The 26890-nt window shown below is 41.2% G+C and overlaps 1 protein-coding gene across 1 annotated transcript in view; it reads left to right on the top strand.

Moving 5' to 3' along the window:
* SYCP2L (synaptonemal complex protein 2 like) overlaps positions 1 to 24371 on the top strand; it is a 46348-nt gene extending 21977 nt beyond the window's left edge. Inside the window, exons 15-24 of the mRNA XM_060190786.1 lie at positions 90 to 180; positions 8907 to 8955; positions 10095 to 10239; positions 11402 to 11451; positions 14230 to 14359; positions 16482 to 16555; positions 16710 to 16770; positions 21359 to 21454; positions 22716 to 22798; positions 24276 to 24371. Of these exons, the coding sequence (XP_060046769.1) occupies positions 90 to 180; positions 8907 to 8955; positions 10095 to 10239; positions 11402 to 11451; positions 14230 to 14359; positions 16482 to 16555; positions 16710 to 16770; positions 21359 to 21454; positions 22716 to 22798; positions 24276 to 24371 (875 nt within the window). The remainder of the gene's footprint in view (positions 1 to 89; positions 181 to 8906; positions 8956 to 10094; positions 10240 to 11401; positions 11452 to 14229; positions 14360 to 16481; positions 16556 to 16709; positions 16771 to 21358; positions 21455 to 22715; positions 22799 to 24275) is intronic.
* The last annotated feature ends 2519 nt before the right edge of the window (positions 24372 to 26890 follow it).

Raw genomic sequence — 26890 nt, 5'->3', positions numbered from 1 at the left:
TTTAAACCATATTAAACAGGATTTTAGTGGTATATCAGAATATTTATTTGAGAAATTTAACAGTCTTTGCTTTTGCTTTTCATGATTAGGAAAGACTTCAGAAAGCGAAGGCTCGGATTCTTCAGATTTACAAGAATCATCAGTAAAAATTCAGACTCCCACATTATATGAAAAATCAAAGTAAGTGGTTTTCAGACCCAGTAAGTTCTGTAGATTACTCTGCATAAGTGCATTGATTGTTGTGTTTCCCCTTCTTGCATCTGGGAAATTTATAGCCCAGGTTTTCTTCCTTTCTTTCATTCTTCCCTTACCCCCTTTTTTTTTTACTTTACATATTTATTTTTCTTTTTAAAAATTTTATTAGTGATTTAATATTGATTTACAAAATTACATGTCAACAGGGGTATAAATCTACTCCATTCCCACCACCAGGGTTCTGAATTTTCAGCAAGCCACCACATGGGTCGGCCATCATTTCTACAACTGTCTACATTTATACAAAATTGCCCCATTTTTCTTCCTGATCTAATCCTCTCTTCCCCTCCAAGCCACTCATGACAACATTACTACCTCCATATGTCCCTCTCCTTCTCTCTCTCTGGGTGCTGATAGAGTTGGAGTGCAGAGTCCTCTTATCTTCATCCTATCACTTCTCCTGTGCTGGGAGTACAGATCAAGGTTGTTTTGGGGGTGCCTACACTGTGGTAGGACTTATGACTTATGTAATTGCTTCTCTGCTGGACATAGGTGTTGACAGGTCAATCCATACCCCCCAGCCCATTTCTATCTTTCCCTAGTGGGCCAGAGCTGTGGAGAGGCGAGGTTCCAGCTGTGCCTGGGGTAAAGTTGCTTTCTTAGTGAGGGCACCTTTCTCTCCTGTTGAGTGTTTTAGTCTTTTTTTTTAATTTTAAAAAATTTATTTAAGAAAGGAGACATTAACAAAACCATAGAATAAGAGGGGTTCAATTCCCATAACCCGATCTCCGCATCCCACCCCCTCCCCTGATAGCCTTCCCATTCTCTCTCTCTCTGGGAGTATGGATCCAGGGTCATTGTGGGTTGCAGAGGGTGGTAGATCTGGCTTCTGTAATTGCTTCCCCGCTGAACGTGGGCGTTGACTGGTCGATCCATACTCCCAGTCTGTCTCTCTCTTTCCCTAGTAGGGTGGGGCTCTGGGGAAGTGGCGCTCCAGTACACATTGATGGGGTCGTCTGTCCAGGGAAGTCTGGTCAGCATCCGGAACCTGGTGGCTGAAAAGAGAGTTAACATACAAAGCCAAACAAATTATTGAACAATCATGAACCTAAAGACTGGAATAGTGCAGATGAAGTGTTGGGGGTATTCCCTGCATGCTCATATGCACTTCTGCTTTCAGGTATATATTTTTCCCCTAGTTTATGGGCACAGGTGAATTTATGCTCTATCTCAGGGGACCTGGACTATATCTAGGTTTGGGGACTTTATTGGGGAGTGGAACACCTGGAATGGAATTAGAGAATACTATGAAAGGAAAGGTCTCACCCGAGTGATGAAGCTGAAGGGTTGTCATTCCACACCTGAAGTCTCTGGTCATAGTCTGAAGTGAAGCATGCTGGGGTGGCACTCGTTGTGTTGATTAGGTTGTGATCCGCGGATGCAATATTATTTGATTTGAATTGAGAGCAGCATGCAGAAAAGTGGGCCCCACCCTAAGGTTCCAGGACTGGGGGAAATATAGGCTCTATAGTGGAAATGTGAGGTTCCTGCTGTCTTAGGGTTTAAGAAGACAATGGATAGTAATTGTTATCATCACATTATTTGGTGATAGGGTTAACTTTGGAAAGTCTCTTTGATAGGGTTTGGGGTATAGTACCCAGCATCTTGTATATAGCTGTGTTGTAGTTTTATTATTTTTTTTGGAAGCTCTTCAGATTTCAGGCTTGCTTCTGGGTGGATTAATTCATATTCAGTTGTAGATTTGTTGGGCCTCTGGGTCATCTGGGGATGGGCACTAATTCTCCTTATTAAGCCATTTTGATACTGACTTTTTTTTTTTTTTGCCTCCAGGGTTATCGCTCCTGGTGGCCATATTTTTTCCCCCATTGTTTTTGTTATTGTTGCTGCATAGGACAGAGAAATTGAGAGGTAGGGAAAAGAGAAAGACACCTGCAGACCTGTTTTGCCCTCTTGCGAAGCTACCCCCCTGCAGCTGGGGAGCCAGGGCCTCAAACAGAGATACTTGTGCAGGTTCTTGCACTGCTCACTATATGCACTTAACCTGGTGTGCTACCACCCAGCCATTGATACTGCCACTTCTAACTTACTGTTACTGTTTTATCATTGGCTTGAATAACTCTCCAACTCTACATCTTTTTCCATTTAGACATTTTGGAGCCCTGTCAACTTTCTAGGTGTCCATTAAGCCTGGGAATTTATATTAATAAGTGCTGTGCTCTTTTCCCTTCTTCTCTTCTTGTGGGGTAGCCCTCACCTGAATATTCCTTCTTCGAATGGAGTGCCTGATAATCCTCATATGCTATTTTTTTTTCTTAAATCTTCTCTCCACTCTTAAGCTTAAGACGTTTTCACTGCTTTATTTCCCTTGGGAAGTCAAGCCTTCTTACTACACTTTCGGTGGTAGTTAGTCTACACTCCCTTTGCTGTAGTCTTCATATCCAGAATCTCGCTTTTTTAAAAAGAATTTATTCATGAGAAAAATAGGAGAGAGAGAGAGAGAGAGAGAGAAAGAACAAGATATCACTCTGGTACATGTTCTGCCAAGGGTTGAACTCAGGAAAATCCAGTTGAAAATCCAGTGCATTATTCACCGTGCCGCCTCCTGGACCACAGAATCTCACATTTTTTATAGCTTCAAATGCTTTTTAAAAAATGTGTTGCCAGAGGTAACACATTCAAGGTTTCGTACATGCACTCTGTTTCTAAGCCACTTTCTGGATCTCCACAATCTCTTTGAGGGATATCTTTCATTTTTGAAAAAGTACTTTCTGGGAATGTGAACTTGCCTTTCTGTGTTTAATTGAAATGATCACAATCCCTCAAGTTTCTCCATGAAAGTTAACCTAATTTTTTTTTGCTAGATCCTTAAATTCTTAGTCTTTAAATTTGATCCCTCTAGATTATTCTTTCAATTTGTCTAACTTGTGGTTTTGAATCATTTGGGGAGAAAGATTTTAGTTTGGGAAATTGTGTTGCTTCCTTGGATTGGCCAGTAGGTGGTGCTGCAGTTATAGGTTTGGATTTGTTAAGCAGGATAAAGGCTAGAAGACTTGGAAGTCAAGTTTTGGGGAGTGTGATAAAGCAAGCAAAGAGTCTCATGCTTCTTCTCCTCAATTTGTGACTCCATCAAACCCTCCTCCGGGCACAAGTCTGTGCCTCCGGTAACATTCAGGCCCCAGGTCTTATGAGCAAGAGCAGATTTTACTTCTGTCTGACTTGATTCACATTGTCAAGTGTGGTGTGGCCGTGGGGGGAGGGGGGAGTGGAGGGAGAGGGAACATTCAGTTCCCTACATTATCACCAGCCAAGACCACCTGGCCTGGGCTCCAGTAAGTTTTTTCAACCAGTAGTCTTGACAGGCAATGTTATCATTCACCTATGCTGTGAGGCTTGCTGGTGTAGATGTATGAATCTTCAGTCTGTTTCCTTCCCCCTTGCTCTGGTCTTGTGAGCCAATATATATATATAATCACAACCAGGGCCACAAGATGTTTCCTGTCTATCAGTTCAATCACAGCTATAAGCCCCTTACCCATCCACATTCAGAATTCAGATGCCCGATGGCCCCCTCAGGGAAATTTAGTTGGCAAACTGTTGAGTGTCTCTCAGACTTAGTTGGCAGTGCTTTAACAGGAAGGATTGCTGGTAGCTGCTCATTCTGCCCTATTAATGGTGTCACCTCTACAGGCTTTGTTTTTTTGTTTTTATGAATGCCTTATCCTGGGTAGGAATCAAGATAATGTTGACCTCATGAAATGTGTTTGAAAATTTTCCCTTTCTCTTTCTTTTCTTTCTTTTTTTGGGGGTGTGTGTGTGTGGTGGTGGTGGTGAATTGAAGAGTTGATGGAACTTACTGTTGAAAATATCTGGTCCTGAGCTCTGCTTTTTTTGGGATCTTCAACTAGTGTTTCAGTTTCTTTACTCATGTTGGGTCTTTTCACATTTTCTGTTTTCTCTCTGGTTCAGGCTGAGGATGTTGTATATTTCTAAGAATTTGTCCTTTCTAGACTGTAGAATTTGTTACTCTACAGTGTTCATAATACTCTTTTATGATCATTTATATTTTCCGTATTATCTGTGATAACTTTGTTCTGGTTCTTATTTTGTGTGTGTGTTTTCTTTATGTGAGTCTAAAGATTTTTCTTTTTTTAAATCCAAGGAGCTGGTTCTTGTCTTTTTTTTTTTCTTCTTCTTCTTCTTCTTTGAATTGTCATATCATTCTCCTAATTTTTGACTGTTTCCTTTCTAGTTTCATTAGCTATATACTTAAATTTGCATGTGTGAGTTTTCTTCTTTGAAGTATTACTGTTTTTCTATATACGTTTCTCTTTGTACTTACATATTGTAGCATTGTCTGTCAGTACTTTTTAAATGCTTAGTGAAGTCACCATGCATTATAACATTGTATAGGTTTCAAGTGTGTATATACTATATTAAGCTATAAGTTCACTTCATTTTTTTAAAAGATTTAATTTATTTATCAATGAGAAATATAGGAGGAGAGAGAAAGAACCAGGCATCACCCTGGTACATGTGCTGCTGGTGATTGAACTCAGGACCTCACGCTTGAGAGTCTGATGGTTTATCCACTGTGCTACCTCCCGGACCACTGAAAGTTCATTTCTATTGGTCAGCACATAAGTGTCCTCTTCGAATTGATTTACTCACTTTGGTCCCTCCATGCCTCCAAATGAATACTTACTGGTCTAATATAGTCTAAATTTTCATTTATTTTTTATTATTTATTTTCTTTTTTTTTTTTATTTAAGAAAGGATTAGTGAACAAAAGCATAAGGTAGGAGGGTACAACTCCACACAATTCCCACCACCCAATCCCCATAACCCACCCCCTCCCATGGTAGCTTTCCCATTCTCTAGCCCTCTGGGAGCATGGACCCAGGGTCATTGAGGGTTGCAGAAGGTAGAAGGTCTGGCTTCTGTAATTGCTTCCCCGCTGAACATGGGCGTTGACTGGTCGGTCCATACCCCCAGTCTGCCTCTCTCTTTCCCTAGTAGGGTGTGTCTCTGGGGAAGCTGAGCTCCAGGACACATTGGTGGGGTCTTCAATCCAGGGAAGCCTAGCCAGCATCCTGGTGGCATCTGGAACCTGGTGATTGAAAAGAGAGTTAACATATGAAGCCAAACAATTTGTTGAGCAATCATGGATCCCAAGCTTGGAATAGTGGAGAGGAAGTGTTAGGGAGGTACTCACTGCAAACTCTAGTGTAATCCTGTTTTCAAGTATATATTTTGCAGTAGTTTATGGATACGTGTGCACATAAGCTCTCTCTCACAGAAACTGGTGTATATCTAGGTTATGGGACTTTGTTGGAAAGTGAACTACCTGAGATGAAATTAGAGTGTACTATTAAAGGAAAGGTCTCACCCGAGTAATGAAGCTGAAGGGTTGTCATTCCACACGTGAAGTCTCTGGACACAGTCTCAGGTGAAGCATGTTGAGGTGGCAATCGTTGCTTTGGTTAGGTTGTGATCAGCAGATGCAATATTATTTGGTTTGGATTGGGAGATGCATACGGGAAAGTGGGCCCTATCCAAGGGTTCCAGGACTGGGGGAAGTAGGGGCTCTATAGTGAAGATGTGAGGTTCCTGCTGTCTTAGGGTTCAAAAAGACAATCAATATTTAATATTATCATCACATTATTTGTTAATTGGGTTAACTTTGAAAAGTCCCTTTGTTATGGTTTGCTGTACAGTACCCAGTATCTTGTATATAGCTGTGCTATTGGAAGCTTCTAATCTACTTGGTCTAGGCTTTTGAGAGAGTCCGCATATCAAATACATAGCCTATATATTAAAAAGATTCAGTTTGTCTTTTGAGAAACTTTGAGACATACAATTGATTTCCCCCCCTCATATTAATTAACTACTGATTTATATGTCTACATTTTGCTAGGAGTGTACATAAACACCATTCCCACCACCAAAGGACTGTGACCCATCCCTCCCGCCCACTCCCACCCCCCACTGGCCCAGGAAGCTACATGTCTACCCCTCACCACTGGGTTTTTACTTTGGTGCCCTACTTACAATTTGATCAGGTCCTGCTTTTAGTTTCCCTTTCAGGTCTTCTAAGTCAGCTTCTGTTGATGAGTGGGATCATCCCATACTCATCTTTATCTTTCTGACTTAGTTCACTTAACATAATTCCTTCTAGCTCTGTCCAAGATGGGTCAGAGAAGGTGGGTTCATTGTTCTTGATAGCTGCATAGTATTCCATTGTGTATATATACCACAGCTTTCTCAGCCACTCATCTGGTGTTGGGCACCTGGGTTGCTTCCAGGTTTTAGCTATTATGAATTGTGCTGCTATGAACATAGGAGTACACACCTCTTTTTGGTTGGGTGTTATGGAGTCCTTGGGGTAAAACCCCAGGAGAGGAATTATTGGGTCATATGGAAGGTCCATGTCTAGCCTTCTGAGAGTTTTCCAGACTGCTCTCCACAGAGGCTATACCAATTTACATTCCCACCAGCAATGTAAAAGGGTTCCTCTGTCCCCACATCCTCTCCAGCATTTGTTGCTGCTGTCCTTTTTAATGTATGCCATTCTTACAGGAGTGAGGTGGTATCTTAGTGTTGTCTTAATTTGCATTTCTCTGACAATCAGTGACCTAGAGCAGTTTTTCATATGTTTGTTAGCCTTTTGGATCTCCTCTGTGGTGAATGTTTTGTTCATTTCCTCTGCCCATTTTTGGATGGGGTCATTTGCTTTTTTGCGGCTAAGTTTGCTGAGCTCTTTATATATTTTGGTGATTAGTTTCTTGTCTGATGTCTGGCATGTGAAGATCTTCTCCCATTCTGTGAGGGGTCTTTCTGTTTGTTTAATAGTTTCTTTGGATGTGCAGAAGCTTTTCAATTTGATGTAGTCCCATTGGTTTGTTTCTGCTTTGGTCTTCCTTGCAATTGGGTTTGATTCATCAAAGATGTCCTTGAGGTGTATGTGGGAAAGTGTTTTACCAATGTTTTCCTCTAAGTATTTGATTGTTTCTGGTCTGACATCTAGGTCTTTGATCCATTTGGAGTTGATTTTTGTTTCTGGTGAGATAAAGTGGTTCAATTTCATTCTTCTGCATGTTTCAACCCAGTTTTCCCAGCACCATTTATTGAAGAGAGCCTCCTTTTTCCATTTAATACTTTGGGCCCCCTTATCAAAGATTAGATGCCCATAGGTGTTGGGATTTACTTCTGGGCTTTCAATTCTGTTCCACTGCTCTGTGTGCCTATTTTTGTTCCAGTACCATGCTGTTTTGATGATGATGGCTTTATAATATAGTTTAAGGTCTGGGAGTGTAATGCCTCCATTTCTGTTTCTTTTCCTTAAGATGGTTTTGGCAATTCTAGGTGTTTTCAGGTTCTGTTGTTTTCGATGGGTTAGGTTGTTTTCGCCAGGCTAGCTTCACGGGCGGGTAACAGATGACCAGGGATTCATGGTTGAGCTGTAGGCAGTATCTCTTTATTCATGCAGGATGCAGCACAATCTAAGACGAGCTAAGCTAAACTCAAGGTAAAGTAAAACTCACAATGCTGTCTATATATACTTGCCAAGTAGGGTGGAAACAGGATGTGACATAGAGAGGGTGGAGAGAAAAGTGACTGGTAAAAATCAGAGTGTGACAAGGAGGGGGCAGATTAGGCGAGAATCCTATCACTGAACTACAAATGCCCTGGAGGGAGGGTGGAACTTGTTAACAGTAAATAGAATGAAGTGGTTATGTAAATAGAATAGTGTTAAGCAGGGGGGATTTAAACCAAATGAAACAGAAAGGGTCTCATGTATACCAACAAGGTTCCAGTCATTTATTTTTTAATGAGTGTTTATTTGGCGTATCTGTATGTCTCATATGAATGAAATAGCAGTTGTTGCTTCGTGAAGCTCTAGTGATCCCTATGGATATGAGTGTCGTGGGTCGCTCCCCCCAGCCCCAACCATGTGCTGGTCTTACAGCAGAGCACACCTGAGAGAAGAGTTAAGGGTGACCAGTGGTGGCGCACTAGTTTCTGCGTACATAGTACTAAGCAAGGACCCGCACAAGGATTTTGGTTCAAGCCCCCTGGCTTGGCTCCTTACTTCCCCACCTGCAGGGGAGTTGCTTCACAAGTGGTGAAGCAGGTCTGCAGGTCTCTCTCTGTCTTTCGCTCTCCCTCTCTTTCTTCCTTTCCTCTCTCAATTTCTCTATCCTATTAAAAAAGAATCGGGAAAAAAAAAAAAGGCTGAGAGTCGGGTGGTAGCGCAGCAGGTTAAGCACGGGTGGCGCGAAATGCAAGGACCAGCGTAGGGATCCCGGTTCGAGCCCCCCAGCTTCCCACCTGCAGGGGAGTCACTTCACAGGCGGTGAAGCAGGTCTGCAGGTGTCTCTCTTTCTCTCCCCCTCTCTGTCTCCCCTCCTCTCTCCATTTCTTTCTGGCCTATCCAACGACAGCAATAACAACAACAATAATAACCACGACAATGATAAAAAAGCAAGGGCAACAAGAAAAAAAAAGGTGGGGAGGGAGAGTGCAGGAGCAGTGGATTCATAGTCCTGATTTGTAGTACTGGCAGCCAGCCCCAGCAATAACCCTGGAGGCAAAAAAGAAAGAGAGGGAGATAAAGCATAGTTAAGACTAAGAAGTATGGAAGAAGAAAACACTGGTACCTGTTTTAGTAATGAGACACATTTTGTTTTCAGGGCACATTCTGCTTCCAAGGGTGACAGAAGGCAAGAAAAACAGATGTCGGTAACGGACTAACGTTCAGTGTTTGATAGCAGTACTTGCTAATTCTTAGCTTGCATGCCATCCTTATAATTTGTCATCGATCTTTCTCAACTTTATCATAACTTCGTTTTAAAAAGGAGTCATTTAATTTTCATGTGGAAATTGAGTTAATGGGAAAGGCTCACATTAATTCAACTAAAGGAACAATTTCTGTTGAACTAACTAACACCTGATTTGAGACTAACGCCTGATATTTTTTATTGAAAAAAAAAAGTTAGTTAGTTAATAGGGTTAGAGGCCTACCAGCAACTGAGAGTTAAGCTAAAAAGAATCGATGGTGCGAGTCAGCTGAAAAGTGGTTCACCCTGAGCTCATGTTATTTTTTTTCCTGTTTGCACAAGTTTACACCTCCACAGTGAGCCCCTCTGTCACCATGTACTGTGCTTGGATTCATAAGAATCCTCAACAGCCTGAAATGCAAATTCTCTATATTATTTTCTGGTGGAACCCTAGAGAGGCTTGCTATTTCTAAGGAATGAACTCCCCTGGAGGGGTAAGCAGATAGAAAATGCTTTTGCTAGATAAAATAAGTGGATATTCAACACAAACATAAGCATTTGTTTGTCTCAGCACTTATAAAAACTAATCCCCAAACAAAAGATTTCTAAAATGTTGACATATGAAAGTATAGTCTGATGATTCACAGAAGAAAATAAGCTTGCCCTAAGGCTTTGATCTTCATAATCTAGGTTCAATTTCAAAGTGCTCTAAGGCTTAAGTGGAAATGACCTATGATTTATTTCAAGATGTGGATAAGAAAGTCCACATAGAAATACTTTTGTACTACTTGTCATTTATACTAGTATTTTGAAGTTGGATCATATTCATACAGGCTCATAAAAGTTACCTACCATAATTTCAATTCCAAGTATTTGATTAGAGAAGGTTTCCCATAATTTAAAACAACAGTTTGGTTGAGAACTGACCAATGAAGAATTATTTCTTTTTGTCCCTCCTCCATATTTCTATACCTTTTTATGCAGGAGACCCCAGTCCTCTGGGGAGGAGTTAGTCTGACATTTCCTCAACTCTGTAGTAAAATTTAACTGTACATAAATGGCACTAACAGACTGTTAAGACTTCATATGTACTTGTAAAAGTTTAATTATAGGAAACATATCTTCTTGGAAAATGATCACAGTTCAAGCTCTGAAACCAGTGAACAGTCTTGGATCAATAACCAAAAATGGAAATCCCTAACACCATATCCAGGTAGAAAAAAGACAACCAAGAGTAAACTAAGAAGTAAGTTTAGAGTGTGTCTTCTTTCAAGTCATTTTTTGTTAGGGTTCCCCCCCCCCAACCCTGCCCAGGGTTATCACTGTACTACAAATCCATTGCTCCTGGCAGTGATTTTTTTTTCCCTTTTTATTGGAAAAGACAGAGAAATTGAGAGAGGAGGGGGAAAATAGAGGCGAGAAGATAAACACTTGCAGACCTGCTTTGTCACTTGTGAAGCAACCCCCCCTCACACACACCACAGAGGGAGCCAGGGGCTCAAACTCAGATCCTTGTGTGGGACCTTGGGCTTAGTACTGTGTGAATTTAATCAGGTGTGCCACCACTCGGCCCCCTCAAGTCATTTTAAAAATAAATCAGTTTTTACATTTCAGTTGTGAAGGAGAGGGTGCCACAGAATTGTGTGATCAAGTCATTTTTCTCCTCTGTGGTGACACTGGAAAGGCCAATATGTATCCAGAGACCATAGAATTTTTCCAGTGATTACTAAACATGTTTTTTTTTTTAGTATTTATTTATTTTCCCTTTTGTTGCCCTTGTTGTGTTTTATTGTTGTTGTAGTTATTATTGTTGTTATTGGTGTCATCGTTGTTAGAAAGGACAGAGAAATGGAGAGAGGAAGAGAGAAAGATAGACACCTGCAGATCTGCTTCAATGCCTGTGAAGCGACTCCCCTGCAGGTGGGGAGCCAGGGGCTTGAACTGGGATCCTTAGACCGGTCCTTGCGCTTCACGCCACATGCGCTTAACCTGCTGCACTACCGCCCAACTCCCACTAAACATAAGTTTTGAAAAGCAGAACAAAAGTTCTGATATGATGAATCTGACCTGAGTTGGATTCATCAGATGAGTCTTCAAGGTAGAGGTGTTAATCCTTGAAAAAAAGAATAGGATTGGAAGAAGTATGGGGAAGGTGAAATTTTCTCAGATAAAACTATAGGGACAACAGGAGTGTGTAAAGCCAGCGTTAGGAAACAGGGTCTGAAGCAGAGAATTGTGAGAAGTGGGGAATCTACATGGAATCAGTAGAAGCCATGACATTTAGACTGTGGGCAAGCTGTAGGAACTGGGCCATGCTTTCAGCATGGAGATGTGTAGTTATTGGGGGACTCAAGTTGTATTTCTCATTAGCACACTTAACCGTTAGACCCTTTTCTCTTTGATTTCAGTCTTGCCGCTTTTCCTTTCCAGTAGTGGAAGTGATCATGAGAAAGACCAGGTAAGAAATTTTTATCTGGGGCAGGCTGGTGACTTACATGGTAGAAAGCACAGGTTACCATGCGTGTGCGAGAGTCTGTGGTCACCATATTGCAGAGGGGAAACTATGAGTAGTGGAGTGGTGCTGCCTGTCTCTCCTCTTTCTGTATGTCTCATGTCTGTCTTTTTCCTTCAATAACAAAACAGGTTGCCAGGAACAGTGGAGTTGTACAGGCACCGAGCTCCAGTGATAATACTAGTAGAAAGCAAAGAAAATGTGATCTGGTTGTCTGTATTCTTAGGGCACCGCTATGAAATGGTTCAGTCTGTTTAGGGTTAAGCTGGACTTGAATAACAACAGTAACAACAACAACAACAACCCTTTCCTTAGCAAGGTTACTGGTTGCTTTTTGTTTGTTTGTTTGTTTTACCAGAGCACTGCTCAGCTCTGGCTTATGGCAGTGTGGGGGATTGAACCTGGGACTTGAGAGCCTCAGGCATGAAAGTCTCTTTGCCATAACCATTATGCTATACCCTCACCCAGTTACTGGTATTTCAACCACTGTCAGTAGGAGCTACTGGCATCTCTGAACATGTAGCATGAACCTTGAGTACAGTTTGGAATTTTTTTTAAATTACTAAATCTGCTGTGTTTACTGTGGCCAGTGCTAAAAATCTGGGCAGTTCTGCTTGCCTGCAACTGTCTGATCTTCCCAAATTGACATTTCAAAATAAACTTCTTTCTTTAATTATTCCCTTTTGAAAACTAAGGAATGATTTTGTTGTTGACTTGTTACTTCTAAAGCTCTTAATGGTCTAAACATCTAAATTTTTACTTTCAAGTGGTTGAAAGGCTTGCAGAGTTGCACGACTTTCTCAGTTTTCTTCAATTATCCTTGTATTTTAGCAAAGTAGTATGCAAAGTATCTTTGTTCTATAGCAAACGTTGCCCTTCAAGTGCGTTCAGAGCTGAATCAAATCCACTGCTCCTGGAGGCCATTTTTTTCCCGTTTTTGTTGGCCTTGTTGTTAGATAGGATATAGAGAAATCGAGGGAGGAGGGGAAGACAGACACCTGCAGACTTGCTTCACTGCTTGTGAGGCAACCCCCTCCCCCACCCTGCCCTGTGGGTGGGGAGCAGGGATCCTTACGCAGGTACTTGAGCTTCATGCCATGTGCATTTAACCCGCCGCTACCACCCAGCCCACCTCCCACCATCCTTCTTCACCAACCTTGGGATTGTTGCCCTCTCTCTATGTGAACCTAAAAGGGGCTGTCATGTTCTATAATAAAACAGGTAGTTTCTAGATAAAACTAATGAGCCAGCATAAGGACCCAAATATCCTAAGTGCTCTTTGAATAATTCAACTTCAAATAATGTGTTGCTAGTTAAAAATAGGTTAAAGAATGTGGCTTATTTTTCTTTTTAATTAAAAATGAATTTTGTTTTAAATGATCACCAAAGACCCATCAAAGCTTCACGAATCCATAAAATTAAAAGCTAGCTGTGCCAAACAAGAAGTGTATACTGATGTTCAGCGAAGGCAGTGATGGTTTTGTACAAATGTTTGGGTCCAGAAGTTATCTCTTTGTGTTGGAGTCTAGAGAAAAACACAGAGCTGAGGCTGGAACTGTTTTTGAAAGGGTCCAGTAGTTTTGTTTTTTGTTCTTTTTTTTGTCCTGCAAATAATTTGACTTTTTAAACAGTTAATCATTGTAGGAAAAGGACTCTGGGAAGGGAGACAAGAAGGATGGGGGAGGGGGATAAGGACTCTTTCAGAGCCTGGTACACAATTATGGACCTAAATTGTAGGTGAGAGTATTTTGCAGACACCTGTCTTGGTGAGGTGAGAAACTGTTTTCATCTGTCAGCAACTGGACTGTAAACCATTAACCACGCTACTAAAAAAATAATAAAATAAAAAAAATATGAAGGGGTCCCGGTGGTAGTGCACTTGATTGAGCATTCACATTACAGTGTGCAAGGACCTAGGTTCAAACCCTCAGTCCCTATTTGCAGGAGGAAGCTTTATGAACAGTTAAGCAATGCTGCAGGTTTCTCTTTCTCTGTCTTCCCTTTCCCTCTCAACCTCTCTGTCCAAAAGAAATGAATAAATAAATACATAAAATGAAGAAGAAGAAACAGCCAGAGACAATTCCTTTTTTTTTTTCTTTTTGCCTCCAGGGTTATTGATGGGGTTCAGTGCCTGCACTATGAATCCACTGTTCCTAGAGACCATTTCCCCCCCATTTTGTTGCCCTTATTGTTTATCATCGTTCTTATTGTTGTTGTTATTGATGTCATTGTTGTTGGACAGGACAGAGAGAAATGGAGAGAGGAAGGGAAGATAGAGAGGGGGAGAGAAAGACACCTGCAGACCTTGTTCTAATGTCAGGTGAGTGAGCTACGTGGTCTGTTGGCTTTTAATTTATGCCAGGGTTCTCAGACTTGAGTTACCCACTTTAACCAGGACATCTTGTAAAATGTAATTGACTGTGTCTGTTCCCAGAGTTTCATATTGGACAGATCAGAGATGTGGCTTGAGAATTTGCATGTTGCAGTTCAGTCAGGTTTCCAGGTGATGCTGCTGCTCTGATTTGGGAAAACTTTGATTCTAATTGCTTTTGAATTAAAGTTACCAAGTAGCATGTGACTTGGGTTTCTGACTGTGGGAATTTTCTGACCATAGTGCTTATTTTCAACTGGAGCAAATCTAGTAAAACTTAAATGAAAGAGGGTATGGGAAATATCTTAGAATGTTTTTGCTAACTTCCTTCAGTAGTTAATCTTATCTTCTAGCCTAAACTTGTAACACCACCAGGAAAATACACTTACAAGCAAAATAATGCCAAACCTTCAAAAGTGTCTAGAACACAGTTGCAGAGTGGATCTTCAGTTTTAACTCCTGGAGATTCTGGGCAGAAAACAGGTTTGTGATTTTTCTGATGATTTACAGAGGAAAAAAAATATATATTGGGGCTCAGATAGTAAATAAATTTTTCTTTCAAAGTTTTTATTTATATATGAGAAAGATAGGAGAGAGAAAGAACCAGACATCACTCTGGCACAGGTGCTGCCGGGGATCAAACTCGGGACCTCATGCTTGAAAGTTCAAAGCTTTACCACTGCGCCACCTCCCAGACCACAATTTTTTTTTAAAGGAAAAGTGACAATAGTAATTTTCTCCTTAATATCCCCATAGCAAAAGAGGTTATCTTCGTGTCACTCCCCCTTCACCCCTGCCCCGCGTCTTCCTTCCTACAGAAGCACTGCTCAGCTCTGGCTTACTGTGGTGCCAAGTATTGACTCTTGGATATCTGGTGTCTCACGCAATGAAGGTCTTTGCATTAACTGTTGGGTCATTGGGAAAAAAAACACACTTTTTTTTTTTTTGGCACAGAAAAATATCAGAACAAGTACATCATGACTTGTCCAACAATCCCAATACTGTGCTGCTTCCCTGGCTCTGAGAACCATGTTTTAATTTTTTTCACTTTCTAATGTTGGTTCTCTTTTTCTTTGCTTATTTATGATTTTATTTATTTGATAGGACAGAGAAATGATGGGAAAGGGGAGATAGGGAGAGACAAAGACACCTCTAGCACGGCTTTGCCACTTATGAAGCTTCCCTTTGCAGGTGGGGACCAGGGGCTTGAACCTTGGTCCTTGTGTATGGGAATAATGTGTGCTCAACTAGGTTTGCCATCACCTAGCCCCCAGTGCTAGTTCTTTCTTCTTCTTCTTCCTCCTCCTCCTCTTTTTTTTTCCCAGAGCACTGATTAGCTCTGGCTTCTGGTGGTGCAAGGGATTGAACCTGGGACATTGAAACCTCAGGCATAGAAGTCACTTTGCATAGCCATAATTCAGTCTTCCTCCAAAGTGATGACTTTTGCAGCAAGGGATTGTGATTTTTTTTCTGTCAAGGATCAGGTAATATTTTTATTCCTTGGAGCATATAACCTGTCATAGTTACTGAAGATTTCAGTTATAGTTATATTTTCAGACAAGATATAAACCCACAAGGACATTTTTGTGCATGGTGTGACCTCATGCATGTGTAATTTCACCAGTCCAACACCAGCTTTTTTCATTTTACTTTACTTTTTAAGAGAGGGAGACTAAAATTTAGAAGGCAACTGAATTAGGATGGGAGAAACACAAACTTGCCCTCTCCTAACTTGCAAGGTCTATTTTAACCTCACAGTATTTTTTAAAAATAATTTTTAAAATATTTATTTTTACTTATTTGTTGGATAGAGTCAAAGGGAAATCAAGAAGGGAGAGATAGAGATACTCACAGCACTGCTTCAACACTTCTGAAGTTTTCCCTACAGGTAGGGACTGGGGCTTGAACCTAACTTGTTTTTTTTCTAATATTCAGACCTCCAGAGTCCCCCCCAACTGGGTGAGCTCTCTTCCCTGGAACACTCAGAAGTGGAGGAAAATGAGCCCACCACTAGCTGCCCCAAATCTATTTTTATGAGTGACAGAATATGACAGAGGGAGATGATAGCTCCACTCAACTCTGGCATATGATGATTGAACCTGGGACCTCTAAGTCTTTGAACATGTAAATTCTGTTCTTTAAGACTGAGTTATATCCCTGCCTCTTCTCTCAACTATTTTATTAAAACTATGTATCTTTTCAGTTGGAGAATAGAAGGTTGTTTTCTTTCCCACTTTTCCTGCTGCTGTTTAGCAAGTTGCTGAGCACACGAGATTTTAATAAGATTAAATGGACCATCTAAACCATATATCTGGTCTGCCTGACACTGGTGGAAAGGAAAAATGGAAGACAACTGTAGCATTAGAGAATAAAGGGCAGGAGGTGGGGGAGGTGGTGGCACATCTGGTTGAACGCATGTTACAATGCATAAGGACCCAGGTTCAAGCTTCTAGTCTCCACCTGTTTGTAGGGGGGAAGCTTTATGAGTTTTTTATTTTGATGGTGAGATTCACTATAGAGCCTCAATGAAATATTAGTATTTACAGTTGTTTCTTGGGCTGTTTACTCCCTTGAACCTAACTTGTTTTTTTTTTCTAATATTCAGACCTCCAGAGTCCCCCCCAGCTGGGTGAGCTCTCTTCCCTGGAACACTCAGAAGTGGAGGAAAATGTATCTGAGGTACTATTTGTTGATTATTCATCTGCTCTTCCAGAATTAATACTATATTTGCATCCTTCATCAACTTACAAGGTCTTACTCAAGAAAAACCATAAACAGCACTTGTTGGTTTTAACATGAAATGCACTAGTGGTCTGTTTATTTTCTTTTCAAGACTGTGAACCAAGAATCACTGATGAAACATAAACACAAACTGCAAACCCTGGAAGACAGTGGTAAGAGAATGCTAATGTACTTTTTAGGAACAATGCACAGCTAAGCTGATTTGGTAGGCAGGACTGTTACTCACTTGTAGAGGCCAGGCAGCGATGTACCAGATTTACTCACACATCACCAAGGTCCACAGTTTGAGGCCTGGACCCCAACCTGCAGGAGGGATACTTCTCAAGCAATGGATCAAGTACGGCAGGCATCTGTCTTTTCCTTCTCTATCTCCCCCTCCACTATCACTTTCTCTCTGTACTATCAGAAAAAGGAAAAACAAAAAAAGGCTGCCAGGAGCAGGGGACTCATCATGTGTTGGTATGCTTCTAAGACCCCTTCTGTTTCATTGGTTTAATCCCCCCTGCTTAATACTGTACTCTATTTACATAACCACTGTTAAGGAAGCACTCCCCTGCCTGCAGGGCATTGGTTTAATCCCCACTGGTTCATGATGTCCTTTTGCTCCGCCCCCTCTTGTAGTTCACCCTGATTTGCACCAGTCTCTTTTCGCTCCACCCTCTCTATGTCACATCCTGTTTCCACCCTACTTGGCAAGTATATATATAAGGACAGGATTGTGATTATAGATAGTTTAGATAGCTTAGATTATGCTGCATTCCACATGAATAAAGAGATACTGCGTACAGCTCAGCCATGAGTCTCTGTCTCCCACCCGCGAAGCTAGCCTGGCAATCATGTAGGTACTAAGCTCTAGCAATAACCCTGGTGGGGGAAAAAAGTTGTAGCTAAAAATCACTTTACAGTGGCCATATCCTGGGCCAGGGAGAGAACAGTGTGATCTGTCCACTTCATCCAAATTTGCAGAAAGATGAGGGGAAGAGCCTATGGGATGTTCACTCAGGAATAAGAATGTTTTCCTATCAAATTCCTCGAGAAGGTTACTTAGTGGGAGCATGTGGAGCTTATTAGCAATGTTCCAGAAGGTTACGGTAAGGTGGGTTACTTAAACTGAATTCTTGTTTTTGTTTTTTTAAACATTATCTTTGTTTATGACTGGATAGAGACAGAGAGAAACTGAGACGGAAGGAGGAGAGATAGAGACACTTGCAACTCTGTGGTAGCCATGGGCCAGTTGGGAAATCGGAAGGTGAGGCATCTCCAGAAGCTCAGGAGTAGATTTCCTGAGAGAGTTCATGGAGCAGTCAGTCAAATCTGTCTTCCTTTGATGGCCTCCAAGAGCCCTAATTGTTCCTCAGTCTTCTCCCCCAGTTCCTAGGCCTTATCTTCCCCAGTATTTTGGCTGTGACAAGAAGAAAGTGTGCCTCTTTGCCAGTGTCCCACAAAGGTGAAGAAACCAAATGCTCATCCTCATTGTCCCTCATGAAGGGAGATCATGGCTAAGAAGGTCTCTCCTGGCACTGAGCTGTGCTTGCCTTGGATGCGTAGTGATGGAGTAAAACTTTCTGGGTTGACAATATAGCTGGATAGTAGAATGTTGTGCCATGTATGAGACCCAGGTTCAAGTCCAGCCCCCACTGCATTGAAGGAAGTTTTGGCGCTGTAGTCTGTCCCTCACTCCTATCCCCAAATGGAAAAGTCTTCTCAGAACAGTAAAGTCTTAGCTTTACTTCCTGTCATCTCTTCAGTACATTCAATTGTGAATTCTCCTCTTCTGATTGTGTGTTAGAACTTCCTACTGAATGCCTAGACTTCCATAATCATTTTCTTCTTTTAAAATTGTTGTTCTTTGGGAGATTTTGTTGACAATCTGGAATATACATGTTTCCCCCAGAGCTTTCTATGTCCTATGTACCCAGAATTTTAAGCAAATTATAGTGATTTTTACCTGTCATTTTGCACTTTGCATCATCTACTTTCTTGGAGAAGCCTCTAGAACTGAAAAACTGTCAGGAGGATAGCTTCTTATTTAGCACTGTGAATGCCTAGTTCTGTGCCTGGCATACAAAGACATTCAGTCAGTCATTGCCACGGGGCCAGAATGAGAAACTTAGAAAATCCTAGCATTTAATGGTGAGCCTGTGCATAGTTCAAAATTCCACTACATGTTCATATATAGTTGCAGATAAATGTCGCCAAATTGGAGATTTTTTATTTTCCATTTTCAAACTGATTTTACAGATTTAATGTAACAGGCTGATCCATTAAGCTATACAAAGGGCATTTCAGTATTGCCTATCAAACTGAGTAACTCAACAGTGACCATCTTTTGGTTTTCACACTCTTAGCATAGGACCAAGTAGAATAAATAAAGGAACTTCCTGGAAAGGAAGCTTTCCTAGAGCAGACTTTTGCCTAGTGAAGGCTTTTTACCATTTGAGGCCACAAGGTGTCACTTCAGAGTTAGATTTAATTAATGCTCCATTTTTGAGGAACTTGGTTCTGTGGAGCCCTAAAAATGCTCTTAGCAGAAATATAAATAAATAAACACAGGATACACACCAAACTATGTTCACTACAACCCACCTACTTTAATTTTCATCAAAAAAGAGAAAACTGTTTAAAAGTGAGTGCCTGCTTCCTCTGCTGGCCAGCAAGCAGTTAGATTTGTTTGAGGTCACTTCAGTCTCAGTCATAGTGTGTTTACTGTTTGTGTTAATTTTTTATGTGTTTTATTTTTGTTTATTTTTTAAGCCACCAGGGATATCACTGGCACTTAGTGCTGGCACTACAAATCTACCTCTCCCAGTGGCCATTTTTTTCCTTTTTATTTTTTCTTTCTATTTTATTATATAGGACAGAGAGAAATCGAGAGGGGGTAGGAGAGATAGAGAGGGAAAGATAGACACCGCAGACCTGCTTCACTGCTAGAGAAGCATTCCCCCCTACGTGGTGGGGAGCGGGGGCTAGAACCTGGGTCCTTGCACATGGCAATGTATATGCTTAACCAGCTGTGCTACCACCCAGCCCCCTTTCAGTATGTTACGTGTATATGATTTTAATTTGCTTTTCATTAACACACTTTTTTTTTTCAAGCTCACAGGAGAGTCATTGTTACAAAGTGCTTTCCAAGATAAGAACAGGTTATTTTATGAAAAGATTTATTTGGGGGGGGGGGCGGGGAGGACGAGAAAGAGAGACTGCAAGCACTGCTCAGCTCTGGCATAGGGTGGTGAAAGAGACTAAACCTGTGACCTCTGGGGCCTCCGCCATGCACCTTAGTGTTCTAACAGGCTGAATTATTTCCCCAGCCTGCAGAAGAGTTCTAAATGGCAGACTCTTTCCATATCTCTGAAGTAGTCTGTTTAGATGACCACTTTTAACAGTTTTGCAAATTCCAAGTAGCTCACCTTTAAGAGTTAAACCCAGTTATAGTTCACTTTCCTATACCCCCTCCCCTCTATTCAGGATAACTATTGTCTGCAAGCTGACACATTGCTTCCCTAGGGGTGGTGTAAGAACATTATAAACTGAAATCCAAGGCCATAGCTGTCTGCTGCTGCAAATAGTTTGTCAAAAAGGGGGCAGAACATTTAGAAGAGGTGGAACGTGCAGCAAGGAAGTGTATTAGTGGTTCATTGGAACTGAGTGGGTCTAGTTGGAATCCATTCCAAGTCCTTCTTTAGGCTCTGGCTGTGGTATAGATGCTATGTGAGAGCCAGGCTTCCCACAGTGCTCTTTGTCTTGAGCCTAAAAGAAGATAGAGCTGTGCCACGTTTCTTTCCTTCAAGAAAGAAACCCTTTGCCCTTGAAATAGGGCAGCCCCCCTGGAAAATGAACAATTTGCTCCAATAAAAAGGCACATTTAAGTCCAAAAACAATGAAAGTGACTCCTAATACAAGGCCTCTCAGAGCTGAGAGTAGTGTCTTATGATTTTCATTTGCTCACAGAGCGAGAGGGTATTATTGGCTTTCTTTTACAAGTTCTGCACAGTAGGGATGTGATTACTTATGTTTCCGGTTTATGAAAATTCTGTCCTTTCAAACCAACTAATGCTTGTGGTGTGAGAACAGAACCATCGGAAGGTTTGCTAGCCTGGACATTTGCTGCTTTGCCATTTCACCTAGGACCTGGAGTGTTGTGATGAGGCCATTACTGCCTCTCACTGAGTTCCCACCTGTACCTTGCTGTGCTGAGTTCCTGAATGTCACCAGGTCACCAAAAGTTTCTCTTTTTCTTTTCTTTTCTTTTCTTTTCTTTTCTTTTCTTTTCTTTTCTTTTCTTTTCTTTTCTTTTCTCTTCTTTTCTTTTCTCTCTTCTTTTATTTTCCTTTCTTTCCCCTTTCTTTCTTTCTTCCTTTCTTTCTTCGGTTCTCTTTTCAACATCAGTAGACCTAGGGTTTTGATATTTGTCCTGTTCTTGGTCAGTGTGCCAAGTGATAAGCAATTCATTATAGGCAAGGAACAAGCATCCCTTGCTGCCCCTCAAGGTTATTAACTGGCAAAGAGGATGAGACCAATTTGGGATTTAAGGATGTGTTATTGGGCGGTGGGGGGGGGGTAGATAGCATAATGGTTATGCAAACAGACTCTCATGCCTAGGCTCCCTCAAGTCAAGTCCCATGCTGAATCCCCCATACCACCATAAGCCAGAGCTGAGTAGTGATCTGGTAAAAATTAATTAATTAACTAATTAATTAATTAAAATGTGTTAATATGCTGTGTTTCCTTTAAACATAGCAGATGATAGTTCTGCAGAGTGGAAAAAGTCAAAGTTGGAAGAAGGAGATGCTCTAGGGTCCATTCCCTTAATGACAGAAGAAACAGACTTGGAAGGTAATATTACTCACCCACTCAGTCAGCCAGTCAAGCAGGCAGAGTGTGAGAAATATGACAGCCTTGTATTTACCAACATGAATTGTATGGGAGTTATGTTTGATCATCATAGTAGCTGCAGAATCCTGAGAACTCAGCGTTCAGTCCCTCCAAAGAAGTAATTTGTTGCACAAATTAGATAAAAACAAGGACTGATCCCTTCTGGGCATTTTGATTTCTGCATTTTTTTCAGGGCCTAAGGGTTCTTAATCTTCCAAGTCTTAGTTTTCAACCAAATTTTTATGTTATAAATAATGCACTTTATGCCACGATGAAGATGAGTGACCCAAAATGGCCGCCTTCTGCGGGATTGAATTTCTGGATGAATTCTATCACTGTACTGGAAAAGGGTTCCCGGAAACAAATTCAGAGAATTGAGAATCCAAGAGGATGGTGGGTGAAGGGCTGGCTTCAAGTCCGGGGGTTTCTGGAGTACGTTTGCCTCAGCTGTGTGAGCGATCTTGACGATGTGTACACTTTGTAGGGCCCTCTTCACATGGTCTTTGTGAGGAGTAACTGAGTGGAACATTTACTCCCTTAGAACATTGTGACAAGCCTCCTAAATGTTTAGCACCAGTAGCTGTTATTAAGGATGGCCACCAAAGAAATGCCACCACCCACCACTGAGTCCTTAAAATCTTTTACAGCACCTCAACCTGTTGCTTAGACAGAACAGCAGTTGTTCTGACGTGCAGTGCTGGAAAGGTTGAACGGAAGAGGCACTTGCAAGAAAGTGAACTTTTTGTCATTGCTGGTGCCTCACTGTTCCAGACTGACATTTTTAGATAGACAAGAGAAAGAGAGACATGGGGAAAAAGGAAAAGACACCACAGCATTAGTGTTCCCCAGTGTGGTGGGTGTTTGGTTTAAACTGGCCACATCTGTGACAAAGCCATTATCTTCTAATTGACCTGCCTTGTTTACCACAAGAATGTGAACTTCAGTGGAAAGCAGTATCAACTCCCTACTTCCAGCATATTGGCTCATGCTGCTGAGGGGTCATGGCTGAAATCACCATGCTGAGTTACAGTCTGGCATCCGGCAGGCTTCCTCAGTCACATTTGTTCCCCCCAAAGATTGTCCCCCTAAAGATTGTCCCCCTCTACTCCCACCCTATTCTGCACAGTGATGCATAGAACATCTGACTCTGAGCACGATGTTAGTTTGACTTGATGTCTGCTTGGTTGTACTTCTTCACAAGGTATTTCTGCTTCACCCATAGAACTCACGTCAGAGAGCGCAAATGATTCTGCCCTTATTCTAGCCTTCGAAAACTTCACTGGAGAACTGAAAAGAAGATTCCAGGTAATGTTTCCCTAGCAGTGAAAAGTTCATTGCAAACGGAAATTATCGAGTTTATCTTATTTTTGGTTTTAATTTCTACATTAGGATTAATGGTTTACAGTCGACAGTTAAATACGATAGTTACATGCGTAACATTTCCCAGTTTTCCACATAACAATTCAACCCCCTCACCCACCTCGAGGTCCTTCTCTGCCATCATGTTCCAGGACCGGAAACCCTACCACCACCCCGGAGTCTTTTACTTCGGTGTGATAACAAGTTTATCTTCTTTACTAGTGTTGTTGTCCTTCATGCATGAACGTTCTCCCATGTCTTTGGGGGTGAAAGAAAGATTTGTCTTAGCTGTGATTACTGATTTTTCACATCTTTGTGAACTGGGGTCTGCATTTGTAAGACAACTATTCCATGTTGGTTTGCTACAGTGGGACCAAATGAACCATTATGGAAATCAGGCTTTGGTCTTGTTTGATAAGAGTTCTCATCAAACTGAACTTTCACGGAGCAATGATATGTTAAAAGAATGGACAAGAATTGGGGAGAAAAGGTCATGTGACCCAAGAGGCATATATAGGACAAAGACGCTGTGGTTGGGTGGTCAGCCTACTAGTGGCAGCTTTGAGATAATAGAGACTATTCCAAAACCTTGTCTGCAAGGTGGGCTTCAGAAACACTCAACTCCTTTTTATGTTAGCTTATTGTTTCTAATTCCTTGCTGAGTTATTTATTGACACATTGAGGAAAATATCTTACCGTAACAAACATTCATTTCACTAATGTAGATTTCTAATGTCTTCTCTTTCTGTAATATGTAAGCTCATATGTGGCAGGCAATTATTCTTATTAGTCAGTGTCAATATCAATATAAACAGCCCAAGCATATGTTTTCTTATTTTTTTCAAGGAAATTTTATTTCATAAGCAATAGTTTCTTTTAAAATACTTATTTATTTAATAGAATCCAGAAGGGGGGGGAGATAAGGACACACACACACACACACACACACACACACACCTGCAGCATTTCTTCACTGCTTGTGAAGCTTCTCCCCCTGGTGAGGACTCAGGGTTTGAACCCAGGTCCTTGAGCATTGTAATATGTCTATTCTACCAGGTGTACCACTACTTGGCCCTTATGTTTTCTTATTTTAATTTTTTTTTTTTTTTACAGTCAAGGCCTTCTGAGATGTTAGGTTAGGCCTTTTCATAATCTTTATTTATTTTTAATTTTCCCTTATTGGGGGATTAATCTTTTACATTCGACAGTAAATACAATAGTTTGTATTTGTTGTTTTTTTATTTGTATGAAACCTGGGAGACTCTTGGTACTTGCCACGACTCTTTAGCAGTAATGCTTACAGGGAATATATATGCCACCAGCATCTTTGTTAGTTTTTAGATTTAGTTACTTCAGTATTTTAGTTTAACCAAATTTATGTACTTCAGTTTAGTCCCAATGTGACCATTTTATTACGATTCAGCTTAAACAGGAGAGGAGTCTACTTTATTCGAACACTGCACAGCAAATACAAGAACGCCTGAAAAGACTTTTAAGCAAGATCCATCAGTGGAAGTAAGTGTTGGGTTTTGAAATAAGTTCTTGGAAGCTTGGTTGCTTGTGAGTAGCATTTATCTCGAGACTGCTATGCTGGACCATGGAGTAGAGCACTGACAGTTGTGCAGATGTGAGGTTTGATACATCGCTGTCCCTTTCCATGTTTGTGGCTCATTTGTAGGATAAGGGGCTTAACCTCTTCATGCTTTATTACGATATGATGCCCAAAATACCACAACTACCATCCTTCTATAGTTTCTGTAGTGATCAGAGTAAATCCAGAGTTAGAGCAATGAACATGGTTCTGGAAGTACGTTTTTAAAAATAGGTTTATTTGTTCTGGGGGAGGTGAATATAGTTTTTTTTCTTCTTGGAAAGATTGAACTACTTATAAAGAAGGTGAAGATAGTGACCATAGGCCACTTTTTAGATTTTTTACATATAAAATGGAAATATTGACAAGACCATAGGATAAGAAGGGGAATATTTCCACACAGTGCCCACCACCAGAGCTCTGTATCCCATCCCCTCCCCTGATAGCTTTCCTATTCTTTAGCCCTCTGGGATTATGGACCCAAGATTATTGTGGAATGCAGAAGGCGGAAGGTCTGGCTCCTGTAATTGCTTCCCCACTGAACATGGGCATTGACTGGTCAATCCATACTCCCAGCCTGCTTCTCTCTTTCCCTAGTGGGGCAGGGCTCTGGGGAATTGGAGCTCCAGGACATATTGGTGGGGTCGTCTGTCCAGGGAACCTGGTGGCTGAAAAAGAGTTAACATAAAAAGCAGAATAAATTGTTAATTCATCATGAACCTAAAAGCTGGAATATTGTAGATGAAGATTTGGGGTCTCTGTCTTAGAAAAAGCTAGTAGGTCTATTTTAGGTATGTTCCCTCAACACCCCTCTCCCCCCAGACAATAACTTAGGCTACTTTTTTTTTTAAACTGAAGCAGAAAATTCCTTAGGAGTAAACTTTATAATGTGAATAGAAACCTATAATCCCACCCCACCTCACCACAGCTTTTATACATGCCACACCATTTGATTCTGTTCTCTCCTTCCTTCCTTCCTTCCTTCCTTTCTTCCTTCCTTCCTTCCTTTTTTTTTATTTTTATTTTTATTTTTTTACCAGAGCACTGCTCAGCTCTGACTTATGGTGGTACAGGGGATTAAACCTGGGACTTTGAAGCCTCAGGCATGTAAGTCTCTTTGCATAGCCACTGTTTGATTCTCAAAAACAAACTTGTGAAGGTTTGGACTTGGGGAAATCCCATTAAATTTTAGGGTGTGCACTAAGGAAAGAGAAACAGGCTAGTCCATACTTCCAGAGGTGGAGAAATGTTAGTGGAAGACAGCCAAAGGGCTCCGAACTCCAATTCCATTAATACCCAGAGAAAAGAGGGGTAAAGGAAGGACATTCACAAGTAGCAATAGTTATGGGTATGACTTAGAAAGGAAAGGAATGCATGACCACAGAAAAAACGGGTAAATATATTTAAGTATAGTTATAGAAATAATAGTCAACCCATATCTGTGACCTTTTGAGAACTACTGTAGTTTCCAATGGAGAGAATGGGGACACAGAACTCTGGTGATGGGAATGGCATGGAATTATACCCATTATATCTTATGATTTTTTAAATTGATAGTACACCACTAAAAAAAAAATTAGGGGGTATATGTTCATCCGCCATTGAGCAAATGGACCCTGAACTGCACTGGGGGCTTCTTGTACTGTGTGAAATGTAGGAGAGCAGAGCAGTATCTCATGGAAAAACAGACTAATCATAGTTGATATGTTAGACCCAGAACAGTAACTGTCAGAGCTGCCAGAGCTAAAATGTGAAGGTGAGGACAAAAGAGCTGATTAACCAACTCCAGCCTTTAGGGGCAGCTATACGCAGAAGAAAGGGAGCTAAGAAGGAGAGACGGGGACTGGTGGAGAACTTTTAGCCCATGTCTGGCTTCAGTGTCCTCTTCCTGCTTCTGCTCTTATTAACACAGAGGTTGAAATGCCAGTTTCTTCTGAGTTCTGCTTAAAACCTTAGTCTTCATTCTTGAGTTTTTGCGAGAGAAAAAATGGGCAGGTTAGGGAAGGAGAAAATAGGTAGGATACACACATAGGCTGTTGTTTTAAATTTGATTTACTTACCAGCTCATTGCTCAGCTATGAGCAATGCTAGTGCTGGGGATTGACCCTGGGAGCTAGAAGGCGATTTGCATAGCCATTAAACTATCAGCCCTATTGTTCCCCCCCACACCAGGGTTATCACTGGGACCTGGTGTCTGAATGATGAATAATCCACTGTTCTTGGTGGCATCTTTTTTTTTTTTCTCTTAACTTTTATCTATTTATTTGTTAGGACAGAGATAAATTAAGAGGGAGGTAGAAGTAGAGGAGAGAGAAAGACATGTGTAGCACTCCTTCACTACTTGTGAAGCTTCTGTATGGCAGGCAGAGACCAGGGGCTTGGATTTGGGTACTTGCCTATGGTACCATGTGTATCCAGCTGAGGAAACCATCACCCGGCCCTGAAAT

This window comes from Erinaceus europaeus, chromosome 4 (genome assembly GCF_950295315.1).
Source record: "Erinaceus europaeus chromosome 4, mEriEur2.1, whole genome shotgun sequence".
NCBI lineage: Eukaryota > Metazoa > Chordata > Mammalia > Eulipotyphla > Erinaceidae > Erinaceus > Erinaceus europaeus.
The sequence above is the reverse complement of the archived record's forward strand: the minus strand, read 5'-3'. Positions and strand labels throughout refer to the sequence as shown.